This window comes from Triturus cristatus, chromosome 8, assembly GCF_964204655.1.
Source record: "Triturus cristatus chromosome 8, aTriCri1.1, whole genome shotgun sequence".
Classification (NCBI taxonomy): domain Eukaryota; kingdom Metazoa; phylum Chordata; class Amphibia; order Caudata; family Salamandridae; genus Triturus; species Triturus cristatus.
This window is the reverse complement of record NC_140591.1, coordinates 1470847708-1470868950: the sequence shown is the minus strand read 5'-3', so window position 1 is coordinate 1470868950 and position 21243 is coordinate 1470847708. Positions and strand designations below refer to the sequence as shown.

General features: G+C 49.6%; 1 protein-coding gene across 4 annotated transcripts in view; it reads left to right on the top strand.

The window, feature by feature from the left end:
• Positions 1-19876, top strand: part of FCHSD2 (FCH and double SH3 domains 2) — a 490271-nt gene extending 470395 nt beyond the window's left edge. For all 4 annotated transcript variants that reach the window (XM_085623302.1, XM_085623300.1, XM_085623301.1 and 1 more), the window contains one exon: positions 17379-19876. In XM_085623302.1, the coding sequence (XP_085479428.1) occupies positions 17379-17462 (84 nt within the window). In that variant the 3' untranslated portion in view covers positions 17463-19876. The remainder of the gene's footprint in view (positions 1-17378) is intronic.
• Positions 19877-21243: the final 1367 nt, after the last annotated feature.

Genomic DNA, 21243 nt, shown 5'->3' with positions numbered 1-21243 from the left:
TATGAGTAGAAGGAAAGACCAAGGTCTTCCATGATGGTAGCTAGGGGTCTCACGTAGATATTAAAGAGCATAGGGCTCAGTAAGGACCCCTGCGGAACACCATGCGCCGATGAGCGAACAGAAGAAGAAGAGCCGGAAGAGACAACCTGAAAGGTGCGATGATCCAGGAAAGAGGCCAGCCAAGCAAGAGCAGGGCCAGTCACTCCAGCCGTTCTCAGGGCTCTCAGAAGAATAGAATGTGAGACCGTATCGAAAGCGGCGCTTAGATCTAAAAGAATAAGCACCGCTGTCTCGCCATGGTCGAGACGAGAGCGAAGGTTCTCTGTGACCCCCAAAAGGGTTGTTTCGGTAGAAAAATGGGAACGGAAACCAGATTGGGATGGGTGTAGGAAGCCTATGGTCTCAACATGAGATGTAAGATGTAGATTGATATGTCTCTTCAGGATTTTAGAGAACATAGGCAGTAGAGAGATAGGCCGAAAGTTGGCAAGCGTCTTGGGGTCTGCACCGGGTTTTTTCAAGTGGCACTACCAGAGCTCTTTTCCATTCATCCGGGGCTATGGATTCTCGTAATGAGGAATTGAGGAGTTCTTGGATGATTAGTAGAGCCTCAGGGGAAAGTTGTCGAAGAATGTTCATGGGAATTGGGTCTAAAGGGGAACCTGAGTTGACCTTAGTTAAACAGACAAGTTGCGAGTCAGGATCTAACAGGGGCCATTCCGAAATCAGTGTCTCCTGGGGGGGCGAACTCAGTAGGGCCCAAGTAGAGGAGTCAGGAGGGGGAAAAGGGGAGGCTCGGGACAAGGCAGTATGGATAGTTATGACTTTGGAAAGGAAAAAGTCAGCAATTTCGTTACATTCCACTACCCCCAATACAGGTGGGATGGGACCAGTCTTGGAGCCGGCTAACTTCTTCACCATGGAGAAGAGGGCTTTCGGACGATTGATGGCTTTTTCGATGGATTGTGAGACAAACAGGGCTTTTGCCTTTCGGCAAGCTTGATGGTAATGCCTGAGTGCTGCACGATAGATTAGTTTATCATTCGGGGCATAGAATTTACGCCAAGACCTCTCCAAGTGTTTGCATTTAGATTTGGATGCTTTCAGGTCGTCCGTGAACCAAGGGGCGGGGACAAGATGCGGAGTTGGTGGCCTGGGACGCGCTGGCAGATGGTGATTGATATTAGAGGTTAGCCAGTGAGATACTTCTTGAGCCAAAGCGGTGCACCCAAGATTGATATTGGGGCAACTGGCCATAAGCGAGGTGTTAAAGGCCGAGATATTCAGCTTAGACCAGGCTCTGTGGCTGTTCCTAGTGACGGGAAGAGACATACACTTTATGAGATCAGCAGGCAGAGTGAAATAAATAGCATAGTGATCGGACCAGTCAAGGGGGAGGGCAGGGGAAGTACAATCAAACGGAATGTTGGAGATAACAGGGTCAAGTAAGTGGCCTGCCTGATGGGTAGGGCCTTGGTTGTGAAGTAGTAAGTTAATAGCCTCGCAATCTGATAGAAATGTTCTACTTAGACCGTTCTGCGGGTCCTCTAAATGGAGATTTAAGTCTCCCAGGATGGCAACATTTGCTGCTTTCATAGCATGGGGGGCTACGGAGTCAGCAAATGAGGTTAGCCACTGTGTAGATTTATCAGGGGGGCGGTAGATTAGTAGGCCTGATAGCATCAGTCGAGGGGAAACTGCTATCTTGAAAAGTGCGGCTTCGCAGTTTGGGAGGGGAACAGCATCCAAAGAGCAGGAGTGGATGTCTTTAAAGATAATCGCAATCCCCCCTCCTTTCCCGGTGGCTCTGTCTTGCCTGACTATAACATAGCCAGGTGGCAAGGCGCAAGCTACGTCAGGGCCGGAGCTAGCGTGAAGCCAGGTTTCCGTTAGGAACAGGGCATCAGGCTGAGTGGACGACAAAAAATCAAAGATGTGGTCTCTATTTTTGGGCAAAGAACGACAGTTAATACTCCAGAACTTGTAGGGAGGAATTAATGGCACTAGAGGTGCTGTGTAACCAGAAAAAGCAAAGTTACAGAGCGAGCATTTTGACAATGCTTTGAACGAGCAGTCAAGAAGTGTGCAAGAAGGAGGAGTAGTGTTGAGTAAACAGAATAAAAAAAAAAAACCTTCTAAAACAAAATGTATTATGTATTTTTCATGAACAGGTTGCAGAACTTGTGCAGTTAAAAACTTGTCAATGAATGTCCACTTCTGTTGCCTTCATCAGAGGCACTGCTTCGACTATGCTTTGTAGTTTTCTGAGTTTTTGTCTTTGCTGTCGTTCACAGCACACTACTTTGTGGGATTTGTTGCTTGATTTGGCAGCTCAGGCCTGAAACCTTGCTACCATTGCTACAGTGCATCTGTTGGCATTGGTTCAAAGTGGTGAAGGCGTTAAAAAAGTTACTCTCCTGTAACAGTGGTTTCGTGTTGAAGCTGTCAGTGCGCTTTACTGCTGTGCTTGAGCAGACGTGGCATAGTTGGCTAACTTACCCAGTGGGTAGCATGGTTGGAGATGGCCGCTGTGGAAGAGGAGTGAATATTGAAAGCAGTGGGAAGAGTATTATACCCGTCTGTTACAGAAGTGTTACTTTGTTCACTGATGATACTAATATTAGGAGTGAGTGAAATTGCAAAAAAAAGGTCTTTTGCATTTTACTTAAAATGCATTTCTCTAGCTGTGTTTGCAAAATTGTACTTAAGTGCACCCTGTGTACAAAAGTCATGAAAGATACCAGGAGCAGACCAGGTCGGGCAAGAACTCTCTATGCCTTGGCATACATCAGTTTCACAGTCCTTCCATTATATTTTCTGCTGAAAAAGCTATCCACTGGTAAAATTATGTGGAAAGTAAAACTGGAAGTAAGAAAAAATAAACAATGCAAATTTCGTGAGATTTCATTTGTGTAGCAGAAAGTTCACCCATGCCCCAACAACATCTGTTGTTGAAAGGTTGTAAGACGAATACTTATGCCTCGAGGCCATAGAATCCATCTTTAAATGTAAATAACTCAGTCCTCCAAAAGGGCGTTACAATGGTGTACTAAATGCAACAAAAAACCTCTGTTGAAGAAGACACATTTTGTAGCTAAATAAGAAGTTAGCATTATCATTGGTTGTCCAAAAAAAAGTAAGAGTTAAAAATTTTGGCTGTGGAAAGAACTTCATATGGGGACAGTCAGGGACCTTGCATGTGTAAACTGCCCTTTTTTAAAATCAGGAAATCCACTTGGGAGGAATTCAGAGGCATTACATTTTCAATGCTACCTTCTAGGCGTATTGTTTGTGGGATTTGATTACTGACCACTTGTCATCTGTCTTATGTAGGACGAATGGGGTGCACCTTTGTAGGTGTTGCAAGATTAACAAAAAACAGACCGCATCGATCACTTTAGGTTTCAAACTAAATGTTTTTCATTGAGGAAGTAGATGGAGGCTTTGTTACACTAGCAACAACATTAGTGAACATGCTTGTGTTGTTACATATGTGGTGCTGTTAAGATTGCGTTGCCTTCCTTCTACAGTGCATTTATGCAAACCCGTCTATGTAGTTGTGTATATGTATGTATGTATATAGGAGTTTTTTTTTACTGTGTGAGTCCAAGGCCCTCTGCGCATGAACACCCATAACAGACAAACAGTTCCTCAAGCCTCAGCGAGCCATGTTGAAAACTAAACCCTTTTTCCTGAATCAGGAACTCACTCTGAACAATACCAGTAATAAACATGCATGCTATTTTATAAAACCAATAATAATGATTTAGAGTTTTGTATTAGTTGACAAATTGGTCAGACCAAACATACGCAGAACACGCACAGAGTTATCGCATAATACACTCTTCAATTTACACCTTGTGCCAAAACTAGCCTAGGGGTGCAGTCCCATAAAACTGCATCGAATAAAATTGTGGTTAGTTCCTTCCTACCTCTAGCGGGCCTGGCATAAGCAAAAGAGCGTCCCGTTTGTTACTGGTTGCATATACCATTTATAAGAGCTCAGACCCCCTTGTATAAGTCCTCAAAGGAATGCAGTTTGTTGGTAGCCTAGTGCCTAGAGCTTAAAATGATGCCCTTGCTCTAAAATACCGCCCCCCCTCTTCTCAGTTCTGTGAAATACCTGGTCTGTACAGCCCAAATCTTGCATTCCTTGTTCAGAGACACCACTTACTCAGTGGGGACAATCATGGGGTTCATAAAACAAACTACAAGGCTCACGTGGAAGAGCGGACTTCAAAGCATGTTATCAGTTCTGACATGCGCATATACAAACGACACACTAAGACCCTCATTTCAAATAGCTGGTAAATCAGGACTCAGCGCAAAAAGATCAGATTATGAGTTATGCGCAGATTTCATACTGATTTATGATTTTGGAGGGATTTGCATGTTGAAAATCCTGCCTGTTGTACTTCATTCGGCAGAACTCTGACTAGCCCCAGAGAAGAACTGCAGGTTATATCTGAAAGAAACACGTTAGTTAGATTCCTCACCTTAGAATATCCCTAGGCGTCAGACTGGATCCGGAAGATTTTTCGTCAGCAATACCCCTTGCGCGTCGCTAGGCGTCGTCTGCGGCTCCGCGTCCGTTGTCGGCGTCGTGCACCGGAATGACGTCGTCGAAGTACTTAGACGCCGCCCTCGCGCCGATCCGGGAGAGCTACCCCTTTAGTCAATTTTTGACTAACTTTTTCGACTCTTTTTGGTCACTTCTCGACTCTGATGCCGGTAGGATACCTGGTTTCAAGGCCTGCGACGACTGTCACCGACTGATGTCGGTGACCGATCATCACCGCCGGTGCCTGTACTGCTTGGGCCTCGACCACGACGCGGAGTCGTGCTCCGGTTGTATGGCCCTGACCTCGAAAGCTAGGCGGGAGCGGTCCCGCAAGCTTCTCGAGCTTCGCCACTCGGCTCCGCGGCCCTCTCGATCCCAGTCCAGGAGGAGGTCCAAGGATCGGTCACGGAGCTGCACTCGACATCGTCGCTCGTCTGGCTCGAAGTCTTCGGGTAAGTCGAAGCACTCCAAGAAGTCCAAGAGGCGACACCGCTCTTAGGACTCCCCTCGCCGGTCGCGCGACTCGGCCGAGGGTCCGGGTGGTTCCACCCCCGCAGCTCCGCGGGAGCCGCAGGCACCGCGCAAGTCCCCATACCCGCCGGTCCCTGGGACTGACGCGACGCCGGCGGAGGTCAGTGCCTTTCTCTCGGCCATGAGGAGCCTGGCCCCGCCGTCGACGCCCGCTGGCGCGCCTTCGGGCCCCGCGGACTCGACTGGGCGACCTCGCGTGCCGGCGGCTCCGGCCCCGGCGCCGTTGGAGGCTCCGGCCCTGACGCCGCAGGTCCCCGAGGGGCCCGAGCCTGGGCCCCCACCGACGCCGGTCGACCTCGTTACGCCTCCTCCGCCGGCGCCGACACCGGTACCACCCCTGACGCCGACTCCGGTCCCGACGCCGATGCGGCGCCGCCCGACGCCGCTAGAGACACATATTGTCTATCGACCGGCTCCGATCATTCCTCCTGTTTACCAGGAATCAGATGACGGGGGCGAATGGGAGGGGTCTGAGGACCCTATGGCCCTTCAGGGGCAACTTTCTCAGGACTGGGCAGATGAACTGGGGAGGCCAGTGGATTGGATACCTCACCGGACACTGGATTCATCTCTCCTCCGACTGTGGCTTCGGAGGAGGGTGCAGCTTTTTCTGTGGTGCTGCGCAAGGCGGCCGCATCCCTTGGGCTTGAGCTGCCTGCCGTGGCTGTGAGGACTAACATCCTCACTGAGGTGCTTCAGTCTGCCGCATGCTCCACTGAGCCTCTGCTGCAGTTCAATGAGGCCCTCACTGACGTTCTGCAGGGCACCTGGTCCAAGCCCTCCACAGTCCCTCCTGTGGATAGGAACGTCGCCAGGCGCCACCGCCCTGCTCCGGGCGACCCCAGTTTTCTGTCCCAACACCCCACCCCCGAGAGTCTGGTTTTCCAGGCCTCTACCTCCCAATCCTCCTTCCCGTCCGCTCCTCCGGACCAGGATTCCAAGAGACTGGAACAGTTCGGTAAAAAGCGGTTCTCCTCGCTCAGTTTGGGCCTGCGGTCTTTGAACACCGCATGTCTCTTGGACCGTTATTCCCACTCTCTGTGGGATACGGTGGAGGACGTGCTGTCACTGTGCCCGGAGGAGGCCCCGGCGCGGCTTTCCTCGGCTCTGGCCGATGGGAGAGATGCAGCGCGCCATGCAATCCGATGTGGACTCGACACTACGGACTCGCTGGGTAGGGTGATTTCTACCACGGTGGCGCTTCGACGTCACGCCTGGCTGCGATCCACGTCCTTTTCAGGGGATGTCCAGAGCACACTCATGGACATGCCTTTTGATGGCGCTCGCCTTTTTGGTGAGAAAGCGGACAGTGCGCTGGCTCGCTTCAAGGACTCCCGGGCTACGGCCACGTCCTTGGGCCTCTCGGCCCGCGGCCACAAACTTCCGCTTTTCGCTCCTTTTGTGGCCAAGGAAGGGGCACCTCCTCACGTCCACCTAGCCACCGGCCGCAGAACCAGCCTGCACACGGTCGCGGACGTGGTTTCCGCCGAGGCGGTACTGGAGGACGACGCGGTCAGTCCACATCCACCCCGGCAGCATCCGCCTCAAAGCCTTCCTAGTCCGAGCTTTCAGGCCCATTCCACGCCAGTGGGAGGCCGGGTTCGCCATCACCTGCTCCACTGGCGTACCATTACTTCGGACAGGTGGGTGCTGCAAATCGTCCGAAGGGGCTACTCCCTCCCCTCCGAGACGACCCCTCCAGCCATGCCACCGCAGCACCACCGTATCTCGGGGGATCATTTGAATCTTCTACAACAGGAAGTTTCGGCCCTCTTGGCCAAGGAGGCCGTTGAGCGCGTTCCGAGCCCAGAAGTAGGTCGTGGTTGTTATTTCCACTACTTTCTGGTTCCCAAGAAGGGCAAAGGAGGCCTAGGCTACGTCCTATCTTGGACCTCAGGAACGTCAATGCGTTCCTCTGGAAGGAACTGTTCAAAATGTTGACTTTGGCTCAGGTTCTAGCTGCCCTAGACCCTGGAGACTGGATGGTAGCGTTGGACTTGCAGGACGCATATTTCCATATCCCCGTCCTGCCGGCCCACCGGCGTTACCTGCGGTTCACGGTGGGTCAGGAGCACTTTCAGTTCACCGTGCTCCCCTTCGGCCTTACCAGTGCCCCTCGGGTGTTCACGAAAGTGATGGCGGTGGTCGCAGCTCATCTGCGCAGATCAGGGGTTCCAGTCTTCCCCTATCTCGACGACTGGTTGTTGAAGGCGGGCTCGCCCCAGACAGTCGTCTCCCACCTCCAGACTACGGCGGATCTCCTGCATTTGCTAGGGTTTTCCATCAAAGTTCCGAAGTCACACCTGAGCCCCTCTCAGAAGCACCTCTTCATCGGAGCGGTTCTCGATTCGGCGCAGTTCCGGGTTCATCCACCAGAACAGCGGGTCCGGGATATACAGGCCCTGATTCCCATCTTTCGGCCTCTATCCTGGGTTTCGGTCAGGCTAGTGTTGCGGCTTCTGGGGCTGATGGCCTCCTGCATCCTACTAGTGCATTACGCCAGGCAGCGCATGCGGGCTCTGCAGTGGGACCTGAAGTTTCAGTGGGCCCAGCATCACGGCAACCTGTCCGACCATGTCTTGATCTCGGAGGGCACTGCACAGCAGTTGCAGTGGTGGCTCACGGACCGCGATTGGGTCACGGGCAAGAGCCTCTCCCTACCCCTACCGGAGCATGTCGTAGTGACGGATGCGTCCCTCCTGGGATGGGGTGGCCATATGGGAGAGGCAGAGATCAGAGGCCTCTGGTCTCCGGCGGAGTCTCGCCTCCACATCAACTTGTTGGAGCTGAGAGCGATCCGACTTGCACTGAAAGCCTTCCTTCCCTCTGTCCGGAGAAGTGTCGTGCAGGTGTTCACGGACAACACCACCGCCATGTGGTATTGCAACAAACAGGGCGGGGTGGGGTCGTGGACCCTATGTCAGGAGGCTCTGCGCCTCTGGACATGGCTGGAACACCAGGGCATCACCCTGGTGGTTCAACATCTGGCGGGCTCTCTGAACGCCAGAGCAGACAAACTCAGCCGCCGGTGCATGATGGATCACGAATGGCGTCTGAACTCCGAGGTGGCGCAAGGTCTCTTTCAGCAGTGGGGAGAGCCTTGGTTAGATCTATTCACCACCGACGAGAACGCGCAATGTCAGCAGTTCTGCACGTTGGAATTTCCAAGGCGGCACTCGCTCGGCGACACTTTTCGTCGCGAGTGGAGTTGCGGTCTGTTCTACGCCTTTCCGCCTATACCACTTCTGCCCAGAGTGCTGAAGAAGATCAGGCGCGACCGGGCCCAAGTCATCTTGGTGGCTCCGGATTGGGCACGAAGGTACTGGTATCCCGAGCTACTCAGTATGTTGACCGATCCTCCGATACGTCTGCCCCTTCGGGAGGATCTTCTGTCGCAGCAGCAGGGGACGGTCCTCCACCCGAACCTGTCCAGCCTCCACCTCCATGGAGATTGAGCGGCGGCAGTTGATGCCTTTTGACTTGCCTCCTGAAGTCTGTGATGTCATTCAGGCAGCCAGGCGTCCCTCCACAAAGACGGTATACGCCTGCCGGTGGAACAAATTTGTGGCATGGTGCACAGCAAAGGCTATGGATCCCCTTTCCGCCCCTCTTTCTGAGGTTCTCCTCTTTCTTCTTTCTTTGGCCCGGCAGGGCTCTGCTCTGGGCACCTTGAAAGGTTATCTTGCTGCCCTCTGTGCCTTCTTACGGCTTCCTGATCAGCCCTCTCTTTTCAAGTCCCCTGTAGTGTCACGCTTTCTTAAAGGCATTACTCACACGTTCCCTCCTGTCCCTTTCGTAATGCCTCAGTGGGACTTGAATCTTGTCTTAACATTTCTGATGTGCGCTCCCTTTGAGCCTCTTCACAATTGTCCTCTTCGTCTTCTAACTCTTAAGACTGCTTTCCTGGTAGCCATCACCTCGGCTAGACGGGTGAGTGAGCTCCAGGCTCTATTGTCCCAGCCTCCTTTTCTATCTGTTCATCCGGACAAGGTTGTCCTTCGGCCTCGTCCTTCCTTTCTACCGAAGGTGGTGACTCCCTTTCATCTTGGGCAATCTGTCACCTTCCCCACCTTCTTTCCGCCTCCGCATCCTTCCAAAGAGGAAGAGCGGCTCCACCGTCTGGACCCAAAACGTGCGCTCTCCTTTTATTTGGACCGCACAAAACAGTTCCGAGTGGATGACCAGCTTTTCGTTGGCTACGTGGGTGCAAAGAAGGGAAAAGCTGTGCACAAACGGACCATCTCCCGGTGGGTCGTTTTGTGTATAAAAATCTGTTATTCCTTGGCAAAAAAGGACCCTCCTGTTGGGCTGCGAGCCCATTCTACTCGGGCCACGGCGGCTACTACTGCTTTGGGACGGGGAGTCCCTTTGCAGGACATCTGTCAGGCGGCGACGTGGGCTTCGCTGCACACGTTTGCCAGGCATTATTGCCTAGACAGCCAAGTCCGGAGAAATGGCTTCTTTGGCCGTTCTGTCCTCCAGGACTTTCTGGTGTGATCTTGGTTCGCAGACCCACCACCGGGGTTGGTATTGCTTGGGTATCTATTCTAAGGTGAGGAATCTAACTAACGTGTTTCTTTCAGATGAACAAGTTACTTACCTTCGGTAACTATGTATCTGTAAGAAACATTAGTTAGTTAGATTCCTCACCGACCCACCCATCCTCCCCGTTCTGCGAACTGACATCTAGGGTTAAGGCTATCCCTTTCAGGGCCCTAGATTTTTTGGCACCAGTGTCGGTCTCTTGCATGGCTCTGCGTTCCTGGCGCGGAAAGCTATGTACAAGAACTGATGTCAGCGCGCGAGGGCGGCGTCTAAGTACTCCGACGACGTCATTCCGGCGCACGACGCCGACGACGGACGCGGAGCCGCAGACGACGCCTAGCGACGCGCAAGGGGTATTGCTGACGAAAAATCTTCCGGATCCAGTCTGACGCCTGGGGATATTCTAAGGTGAGGAATCTAACTAACTAATGGTTCGAGGCATGTGGGCTGCTGAATTCATATCTGTGCATAGATCGCCGCCTAGTGTTGGGTCCGGATGTTTGCACGTTGTTGTCCTGGAAGAGTCTTCGAAGTATCCTTGGATAGGTGACTCCTCCCCTGGACTACAGTGCGCATGGGCATCCTCTCCATCCTCAGATTGTTTTTTTCCGCCATTGGGTTCGGATGTGCTATCTTAACTCAAGTTAGGAAAAACTTTGTCGAGGCCAAAAGGCCTTTAGTTCGCGTCGGTACTGTTTTCTCGATCGGTTTCGATACTACCTTTGTTAGTTTACTAACTTTCAGAACCGACTTTTCGCATCTTACCTGCCCATCGACGACATCGACGATGGAATCGAGGACACCATTCAAGAGGTGTCCGGTATGCAATGCGAAATATCCCCACATCGACGTCCATCCGGTGTGCAACAAATGCCTTTCGCCGGATCACGACGAATCTACATGCATGGCCTGTGCCCGGTTCCGTTCCAAGAAGACTCTACGGAATCGACGAGCGGCGAGACTCGAAGCGCAGCACGCGGCACCGGCCCCGGCAGACATCTTCAACGCCGAGACCGAAGATGTCGAAGAATTGGAGATCCTACCCTCCAGTCCCGTTTCAGAACATAACTCCGGATCGGACGACGTCGCCGAATCACTCTTTCGCAGAGATGAAGACGACACCGAGGTAGGAGACTACGATGAGGCCTTAGGGGCCGAAGAGAGTAGCTCCAATGACGAGCAAGGCCTACCCGTTCAGGCTGAAGAGAGCCCAGTGCCACAGTCTATGGCTCCGGTCGAGGGATCGCCTTCGGGCCTTACCCGAGACCTATCCCGCAGTTCTTCGGGCCCGGCCTCGGACATTCAGCGGCAGCCATTATTACCTAAACCGGCTGGTTTCCCTTCTTCCAAACCGAAACCGAAAGCTGCACTGGTTCAATTGAAACCGAAACCAAAAGTGGCGCTGGTCGAATCGAGGCCTTCCACACCTTCGACGCCAGCGAAACGCGTCGGCACCGAGCGCACCAAGCGAGACTTCTGTGCCGAACTTGAAGCGGCCGACGTCGGAGTCGGCATACGGAAAAAGGCCTTCGGTGACACCAAACTTGCTCGGCTCCCGGCTCCGACGCCATCGACTCCGACACCAAAGGTCACACTGCCTGCTGCGTCTCACATCGCTTCCACGGCAACACCAAAGCCTCATGCATCGAAGACGTCGACGGCCATTCCCGCCCCTCGACTCGATGACCCACCGGCGCCGAAAAAGTCCACGGCCGCCTCTACAGACCTGGTCGGCGCTAAAGCCTCAAAGGCGCTCCAGGTGCGACCTGTTGCGGCACAAAGCAGCAAAACCAAAACGGTCCACCAGGACACGTCGGGCTCCGCCACAATAAAAGCTCCAGCAGCCTCTTCGGCGCCAGCCAACATTACTTTTGGCCTGCCTCCATCCACGATCCCGAAAATGTTCCAACTCAGGACACGGGTCACCCACACCACGATTACACCTGCTGAGACGTCTCCGTCACATCTCATCGACGCCAACACCGGCAGGATGGTTATCCACGAACGGAGGATAACTTCGGAGCCACCTTTGGACCCTTTCCGGATCCCACTAAAAAGGAAGCTGCCTGTGGACTCAGAACCTGTCCTTTGCGAATCTTTCCACTCGCCCTACCAGGATCCACAATCATTCTCTCCCACACACTCCGACACGGATGCGTTGGAGGACTACATGGGTGACCAAGTCCCCTACCACGGAGACATAGACCCTGATGACCAACAGGACCCTGATCAAACTTGGGGCGACCCTGTAGACCCAGGTGCACCTCTAGATGCACAGGACCCACAACTCTATGGGGCGAAAACATCTCCCACAGAGGACACTGCAGCGTTCAACGCTCTTATTGAACGTGCTGCGAATAATCATGGAGTGCAGCTTCACTCTGACACCGTCGAGGACGACTTTCTTATGGACACCTTCGCATCCTCAGAAAGGCATGTTAAAACTCTGCCCATGTTGAAAGGGGTCCTCAAACCAGCCAAAGACATCTTCAAAGAACCCACCAGGGCACGGGTGATAAACTCCAGGATCGATAAGAAATACAGATCGGCGCCTGGGGACCCTACTTACATCAGAGGCCAATTACCACTAGACTCCATTGTCGTAGCGAATGCTCGCAAGAGGGCACACTCGCAAACGACAGGTGACGCTCCTCCCCCGGACAAAGAGTCCAAGGTGTTAGAGACCTCTGACAAGCGAGTTGCCGCACAGGCTGCCAACATATGGCGCATAGCCAACACTCAAGCGCTCCTCGCTCGCTACGATAGAGCGCACTATGACACATTGGAGCAACTACTCCAACATCTCCCTGACCAGTTCAAAGAAGGTGCAGAAATTCTTATCAGAGAGGGACAGCTACTCACAAATGCTGCCATCAAGTGTGCACTAGATGCCGCAGACACGGCTGCCAGGGCCATAAACACAAGCGTCATGCTGCGACGACATGCCTGGTTGCGAATCTCCGGATTCAAACCTGAGGTGCAAAATAATATACTCAACCAGCCTGTCAACCCCGACTATTTATTCGGACCGGAGGTTGACACCACCCTTGAGAAAATAAAAAAGGACACGGACACCGCAAAGTCCATGGGGGCTCTCCAGACTCAGTCCTTTCGGAGCAGCTCCTTTCGTCGCCCCGGAAATAGAGGAGCAGGTAGAGGACAGGGGTCACAGCAGACATACAACAAGGGCAATACACAAACCACCTACGATAAAAACACCCGGGGTGGATATCGTGGCTCCAGTACAAAGGGAAGAGGACGCAGCTACGGCAACACCAGGTCCTCCCCCAAGAACAAGCAGTGACGCCCTCTCCCTTCCTCCCGACCACATAACACCTGTCGGGGGAAGGCTACAAAGGTTCCTGTCCACGTGAAACTCCATCACCACGGACAGGTGGGTCAAAGATATTGTCAAATACGGTTACTGTCTAGAGCTAACCTCCACTCCACCCACAATACCTCCAAGAAACCGTCCTATGTCCTCAGAGCACTTAACGCTCTTACAGCAGGAGGTGCAAAGTATGCTTCTAAAAGGCGCTATAGAGGTCGTACCCGTCCACGAGCAGGGTACGGGAGTGTACTCCCTCTACTTTTTAATACCGAAAAAGGACGGGTCACTCAGACCTATATTAGACCCAAGACCCCTGAACCAGTACATTCTTTCCGAGCACTTTCACATGCTCACTCTCCAGCAAGTCCTTCCGCTTCTCAAGCAGGGAGACTTCCTAGCCACGCTGGACCTCAAGGATGCGTATTTCCACATACCCATTCACCCCTCACACAAAAAATACCTCGGGTTCACTGTTCAGGGGCAGCACTACCAATTCAAAGTCCTTCCCTTCGGCGTGACAACAGCACCCAGGGTTTTCACGAAGTGCCTAGCTACTGTGGCGGCACATCTACGGAGGCAGCACGTACACGTCTACCCCTACCTGGACGACTGGCTCGTTCAAGCACAATCAGCCCAGCAATGTGCCAACCACATGTCCCGCACCATTCACCTCCTTCACAGTCTGGGATTCTCACTAAATTACCCGAAATCCCATCTCCAGCCCGCACACGTACAACAGTACCTAGGTGCGACTATAGACACTCTGGCGGCCACAGCTCAGCCAAATTTAGTGAGGATCAACAGCATGCAAATGCTGATCTCCAGGTTCAAACCCCAACACTCACTTCCAGCGCGAGTGTTCATGCAGTTGATAGGCATGATGGCCTCCTGCATTTTCATAGTCCCACACGCGAGATTACATATGCGCCCGCTTCAGGAGTGCTTAGCACGTCAGTGGAATCAGGCTCAAGGACAGTTGAAAGACCTAGTGTTGGTGAGCGGTCGGGCATACAACTCTCTGCATTGGTGGAATCCACAAAACCTTTGCAAGGGCCGACCGTTCCAAGAGCCTGTTCCACAAATAGTACTGACAGCGGACGCGTCTCTCCAGGGATGGGGAGCTCATGTACTCCACTACACAGTGCAGGGACTATGGACGACACAACAAAAGAAGATGCACATCAACCTTCTGGAACTGATGGCAATCTTCCTGGCCATGAAGGCATTCAAAGTACATCTGTGCAACAAAGTCGTGTTGATCCGGACGGACAACATGACTGCCATGTACTACATACAGAAGCAGGGAGGAACACACTCTCCACAGTTGTCTCATCTGGCTCAGAGCATGTGGAAGTGGGCCATTCAGAGGAACATGTTCCTCATGGCAGAGCACCTCCCGGGCAAGGACAACCAGATGGCGGATCTGCTCAGCAGACACAGCCGCCAGATGCACGAGTGGGAGCTACACCCTTCAGTACTCCAACCGTACTTCCAGCAGTGGGGTCATCCAGAGATAGACCTCTTCGCCACAAGCGAAAACGCAAAATGCCAAAGCTTTGCCGCCAGGTTCCCACATCCGCAGTCGCAGGGCAATGCGATATGGATGATCTGGTCCGGCAGTTTTGCGTACGCTTTTCCCCCAGCGCCGTTGATACCGCTGGTGGCTCGCAAACTCAGACAACACTCCCTAACACTCGTCCTAGTTGCTCCTACGTGGGCACGCCAGCCATGGTACACCACCTTCCTCGAACTTTCCGTGGTGCCGCATCAAAGGCTGCGGATCAAACCCGCGCATTTGACGCAGAACCATGGAGAGATTCAGCACCCAGATCCGCAACAGCTGAACCTGGCAATCTGGCTCCTGAAGTCCTAGAGTTTGGCTACCTCAACCTGCCACCGGACTGTATGGACATCATCAAGGAAGCCAGGAGACCCACTACAAGAACTTGCTATGCAGCCAAATGGAAAAGGTTCGTCATTTATTGCAGTAATAATGACATTAACCCGCTGGACGCATCCATCCAAAACATCATTTGTTACCTCTTACACCTATACCGATGCAATCTGGCGTACACCTCTATACGTCCATTTGACCGCAATATCAGCCTATCTGCAAACCAGGCAGCACCTCTCACTATTCAGAGTGCCTGCCATCAAAGCATTCTTGGAAGGACTCAAACGAGTTATTCCACCAAGCCACCCACCGGCTCCAATGTGGAACCTCAACCTGGTCCTCACACGCCTGATGGGTCCACCCTTTGAACCTCTCCACTCATGCGACATTCAATTCCTCACCTGGAAAGTAGCTTTCCTGGTAGCGATCACTTCTTTAAGAAGAGTTAGTGAACTCCAGGCACTAACAGTTCAAGAGCCATTTATACAGGTCCACGCCAACAGGTTGTACTACGTACCAACCCCAAATTCATGCCCAAGGTAATATCGCAGTTCCACATGAATCAAACTATTGAACTGCCCGTTTTCTTCCAAAACCCACAATCTGTCGCGGAAAGAGCACTCCATACACTAGATGTAAGGAGGGCCCTCATGTACTACATCGACAGGACTAAACCCTTTAGGAAGACAAAACAACTGTTCGTTGCCTTTGCCCCACACCACAAAGGTAACGCCATCTCCAAAGCAGGGATAGCCAGATGGATAGTTAAGTGTATTCAAATTTGTTATCAAAAGGCAAAACGCACATTAACTATTCCCCCACGAGCCCACTCAACACGTAAGTTAGGGGCCTCCATGGCTTTTCTAGGAAATATTCCCCTGCATGATATATGTAGAGCAGCCACCTGGTCCACTACACACACATTTACCAAACACTATTGCGTAGATGTGCAATCAAAACAGCAGGCAGCTGTAGGACAGGCTGTTCTCAAAACCCTTTTTCAGACCGCTGCAGCTGGCACTGGTAGCCACCGCTAATAGAGGGCACTGCTATACATTCTATGCACAGATATGAATTCAGCAGCCCACATGCCTCGAACTGAATATGCTACTTACCAGTATGCATCTGTTCTTGGCATGTAGGGCTGCTGACATTCATATCGCCCTCCCTCCTCCCCGGCGCCTGTAGCAGCTGCAGCTCTCAGAATTACTGTAAGCATGGTCATCACTTTCTGTATCTACTCCATCACTGCCACAATGGCGAAAAACAATCTGAGGATGGAGAGGATGCCCATGCGCACTGTAGTCCAGGGGAGGAGTCACCTATCCAAGGATACTTCGAAGACTCTTCCAGGACAACAACGTGCAAACATCCGGACCCAACACTAGGCGGCGATCTATGCACAGATATGAATGTCAGCAGCCCTACATGCCAAGAACAGATGCATACTGGTAAGTAGCATATTCATTTCTTACAGATACATCGTTACCGAAGGTAAGTAACTTGTTCTTTTCCTCCACGTAATTTTGACTCGGAACGGCTACTGTTTGCATGCTGCCAAAATATATCTTTACTCTCGCTTTTGACCTAGGTGGTGACCTAGCTCACCTTACATTAAGGTTCAACCTTGGTCAGGGTGGGACAATTGAGGTGACTCCTGCAACTTCTCTTTGGAATGAAAGGGCTTCTTTTCAGGAGCTGCCTGCTTTGATCCGTGGAATCACCTTCCAGTGTTTGTGTTGGGATATTCTCTATGTAGCATTTACTTTCTGTCCTGCCGTGGGTCACTCCTACAGATTCCACACATGAAGGAACGTTCATGAGATTTGCCATGCAAGGCCCAAGTAGAATCAATTTGCTGTTGCCTTTGTTTTGGAGCTAAACTAAAAAGCACATTGCCCTATTTTCACAACTACACCGAGTACAATGACGCCCATCACTACTTCTTCAAAACTTCTCCCACGCATGCTCCACCCCACACACACATACCCTCGTCTCTGAATAGGTTTAAGAGTCCTGACTCAGGAAAAATTAAATCACCAACATTTAGAGTCAGGATCCCAGAATTAGCCTTTCTGTCACTTAGGAGGTATAACAAGTTAGTTGAATGTTAATATCAATGTTTCAATACATGCGAAGGACAGAAGGAATTTAATGTAGGTATTGGTTGTAGTCCACATTTACTAGTGTCACACCCAGAGATTGTGTGATATTTGCTTCCTTTGCCCACAAAGGGGAGAGGATGTTGTTTTTGGTACTTGTTTCTTTTGTGTCACTGGTGTGTCAGGTAGGGCAATTGACAACTTCTGTGTTGTAAGATTTTACCGTGCGCATCACTTGGCACACTTTTCCGGTTTCCACCGCATTCTACACTGAGCCGCCATTTTAGTGACATTCGTCACTGCAAAAAACACAGTGCCGTTTCCTATTGATGTGTTCTCCACTGAAGGGCAAACAATGCTTTCACTTTGAGTTTGGAGTCATTTTCCTCATTCTGTCCCTTTTATCTTTTGCAGGTGAGGGCTGCGCCTCCTCCCCCAACACAGCACCCTCGAAGGCCGCCTGAGAAGATAGAGGACGTGGAAATCACATTGGTGTAGTGGTTGGACTGTCCACGCGCTGTCGGACTACAGTCGAGGCAAACTATGGAGTTTGGCCTATTGCGTTCTCTTGGCACCTTTGCATGAGGAGACTCTGGATGACTCAAGGGGGAGACAAACAAAGAGAGGGTTTCTCACCATCATATTTTGTGCCTTCTTTTGTTTTTGAAACCGTACGCGTCATCTCTCCTCGCTTAGCACAAAGACTGGCCAAAACAGCCAGAGTGCCTCTGAGCAGGCTGCTCTAATTGGCTGAGCATGGCTAAATTCTCTACCAACGCTGGTGGAAAGGACACGCCCATGCAATGTAGTCATAGCATACTTATATCATGTGCATTAGTACAGTACATTACTGTTGCCATAGGAATGTTAAAAGAAAAGTCTTGTAATAATTCATGTAGCATTACTTATCTGATTAGGTATTAATCAGACGTGATCGCTTTTATAAAATGAAAGTGAACAAAGGAAATATCATTGAAAGGGAGGCTGGCTCCTCTCGGCGATTCCATTGGAAAAGGAAAAAAGGGAATCAAGACCAGGTAGCACCAAGTGTTGCAGAACTAACTACGCACTGGTCATGACTGCGCAGCTTTCTAGCGACGGAAAAGCAAGCAACATTCTCCTGCAGTCCTCTGGTCTCTGTGGTGTGAGGGTCCACCACCAATCTCCTCTCAAGCTGCCACCTGTGTGCTTTAGAATAACAGTCGCCCTTTCCAGTGCAGTGCATTGCCAGTGGAAGATGTTCCTTTCACCCCTTCTTCTTTTTCGGAATTCACTTTTTCCCAAATTCAAATGGAGAGTTACTTGTTTTATGAAAAGCATACCTGCCCTCCACCACCACATCCTTGGCATTGAAAAAGCTATCTTTGTGAGTAGTGTTGACTACGCTTAAGATTTTCACTTTTGCATTTTTTTGGGCTTCTCAGTAAATTCCTTCTTTGAAGAAGACTTTTTTCTTTTCAAGATGAGGAATGTGGAGAGAAAAACCCTGCGTATGTAAATTAAAAAAATAATTGTTTTGTGTTCAAATTAATTCAGTTTGTTTCTTATAGTCTATCAGCTTTGGAGGTGCTTGTGCGTTGGGCAGATTTTGCCCTAGAGTATATACTGACTGAGCGAGGTAAATAGGGCCTTTTGTCCAGGCGTACTAGAGCTGAGGTTGAGTTGTGTTGGCTGAATTTGTCCTTCTTTCTTCTGTGTTTCGTGTTTTCCGCCTGTGTACCCCATTCACTGTAGTCTCCATTATTGCCTAGCATCATCGGAGTACGTCATAATTCCACCTAGCTAGAGGTAAAGACTGCGTTTAGAATATTTATGTGCATTGCTCATTTCTTGGTTTCTGTCTTTTCCGTTAAAGTTTAAGTACAGACCTCTCCTAACCTGCCATTAAGACTACTTGCCACCTCCAATTGCTAGGGCCGTGCTTGGCTAGACGGTCTCTAGTTATCTGCTTGCAAGGCCATTCTGGCTGCCTTTGGTGACTTCTTGTTGAACGCTCTGTATATACTCAAAATATTTTGACACTGAGCAGTTCGCATCCATAAATATATACAAGTAAGGCAGCCGAACTAGCTTGCTTCAGTGGGACAACATATTTGGATGCTAGAATTAAAAACTAAATTGGCCGTTCTTAATGAGCGCTCGCTACCAATCAAAACAAAATGCCCAAGAGTGATGGGCAATTTACAGGTTCTTCTGCGTTGATTTAATAACGTTTGTCCCCTAACACTATTTAGCTGGCGAGCTGGAGACATTTTTGCATTTTTCTGAGATGGTAAACATGACAATTATTGCAGCTGTGTAGGAGACTGAAGAGTGAGCTGTTTTTTCCAGGGGGTCTTTTTTGTCCAGCAGAGTGCTGTGTCATATGAATATTTCGATTGGTTGTCTTTCAAATCAGCAACGGTATCTTCTTTGAAGACTTTTAGTAACTTTTCCATGTTCTTATACATATTTGGTTTTGTTGCACCTCTCGTCCTGTTGATCTGTTAGAGGTCTTTTTATGTGTTATCAAACTTATTATTAAGTTTAAAAAACAAGATTTTTTTTATTTCCACATAATTGAAAATAATCACAAAACAAAGTTAAAGTATTGCCATAATTTGCCCGGTAAAATTCTTTGGCCAGTTTCTTTTTCTGTTTTCTTTAAAAAAAAAAATCTGAAGTGTTATTTGAAAACTAGTTTATATTTTAAAAATATTTTCTTTAAGAGCTGCTAATTTTATTTAAAAAAAAAAGTTGTAAGATATGGCTCCTTTTAACTAGACTTCCTTATACAGGGCACCTAATCCATGTATCACAGTGTACAGTGTCAATACGTAGAGAGCATAGGTGCAAATGTTTCTCATTCGTATTGGCTGTAAAAAGTTTATATTTATTATGTATAAAATGTTGAATAAAAAAGTGGAACAAAACCCTTTGTATTAATTGTGTTGGTGTCATGATTTTTGTTTTTTTATTTGTTCAAGATAATTTGCCTTCATGTCGCACAACCCTCCGTTGCATTAGTAATATGCCCCTTGATTTGGTATAAGTTGAGCGGAGGAAGGGAAGGATTATTTACACTGTTTAAGGATATCAATGGAGAATTAAATCACTTAACTCATCTGGTAGGACATGAACATAACTCCAAGTCCTTGCATGTGTAGCTCATGCAGTCCAGTTTTTCTTTGCATTCAGGAACTTGTAGGTCAGAGTTTATAATGACATAAACAGGACACCAAGAAACAAAATGCAACCAACATACCCAGACTGGATGTGCTTTTCACACATGGAACTGGAAACTTGGAAACTCTCCATGACTTGATTTTTAGTCTTGCCACTCCAGTGAGTTTATATCTTGCCAGTCCACCAGAGGAGTCAACATACTCACTTTTTTATTGAATAATGTGATCTAAGCTGATGATATCAGATAGTAATAAGAAACAGCCTCATGTATTTACATCATCAAGGAAATGATTAACCTAATTTTTAATCTCCAACATTGACACTGTCATCAGTCACATTCTTGATAGAATTTGGGGTTACTGGTTCGGGTTGGGTGTTATGCTTTGGATTTGTGTTTGGGGGTTGCTGTTGGATGTGGGATTTGAAGATGGGACAAGGCTTTGGGATCGGGGTCAGAGGTTTGGGATAGGGGGTTGCATAAGGGTTTAGGGAGTGGATGATGCAAAGGCATTGACAATATAATATTGTCGATCGATAGATGACGAAGTAATTGTTGACAATGATAATGTGATTTATTCTTCAGTTAATTTTCATTCTTTAGAGTTTGTTTTTGTTAGACTCTGGCTAGACTGTCTTGTTCACAATTAACTTCGTATTAGATTCAAGTAGTTAATATGTTATTTGAAGCAACAGGCTTAAATGAAATCTTATTTTAAGCACAACAGCTCCAGCGCATGACTTATGTCGGCATGCAGGCCGGTCCACCTATGCAGTCAGACCTTTAAGCTGGAGGGAGTTTTCAGAGAGTTAAGCGTTTACTATTGAGATCTGCATTTTACCTGCAGTCGCACTTTATATGAAGTGCATTTGTATATCTCGTTCCCACCATTTAATTAGTTCGATTGAGCTCTCTGAATACTAGAATTCTGACAGGGTTTATTTAGCCCTTTATACTTCAGAGGTCTATAAATTGTGTACTGTTAAGTTAGTAATGGGAACATTTGTTGTTCTGAGCGTGCCAGAACTACAAATCCCACATTGGGAACTCCTACATGAAAAAAAGCTTTGACAAAGACAATTGTTTGGGGTTTTGTGTATTTAAAAGTTGTTGTCA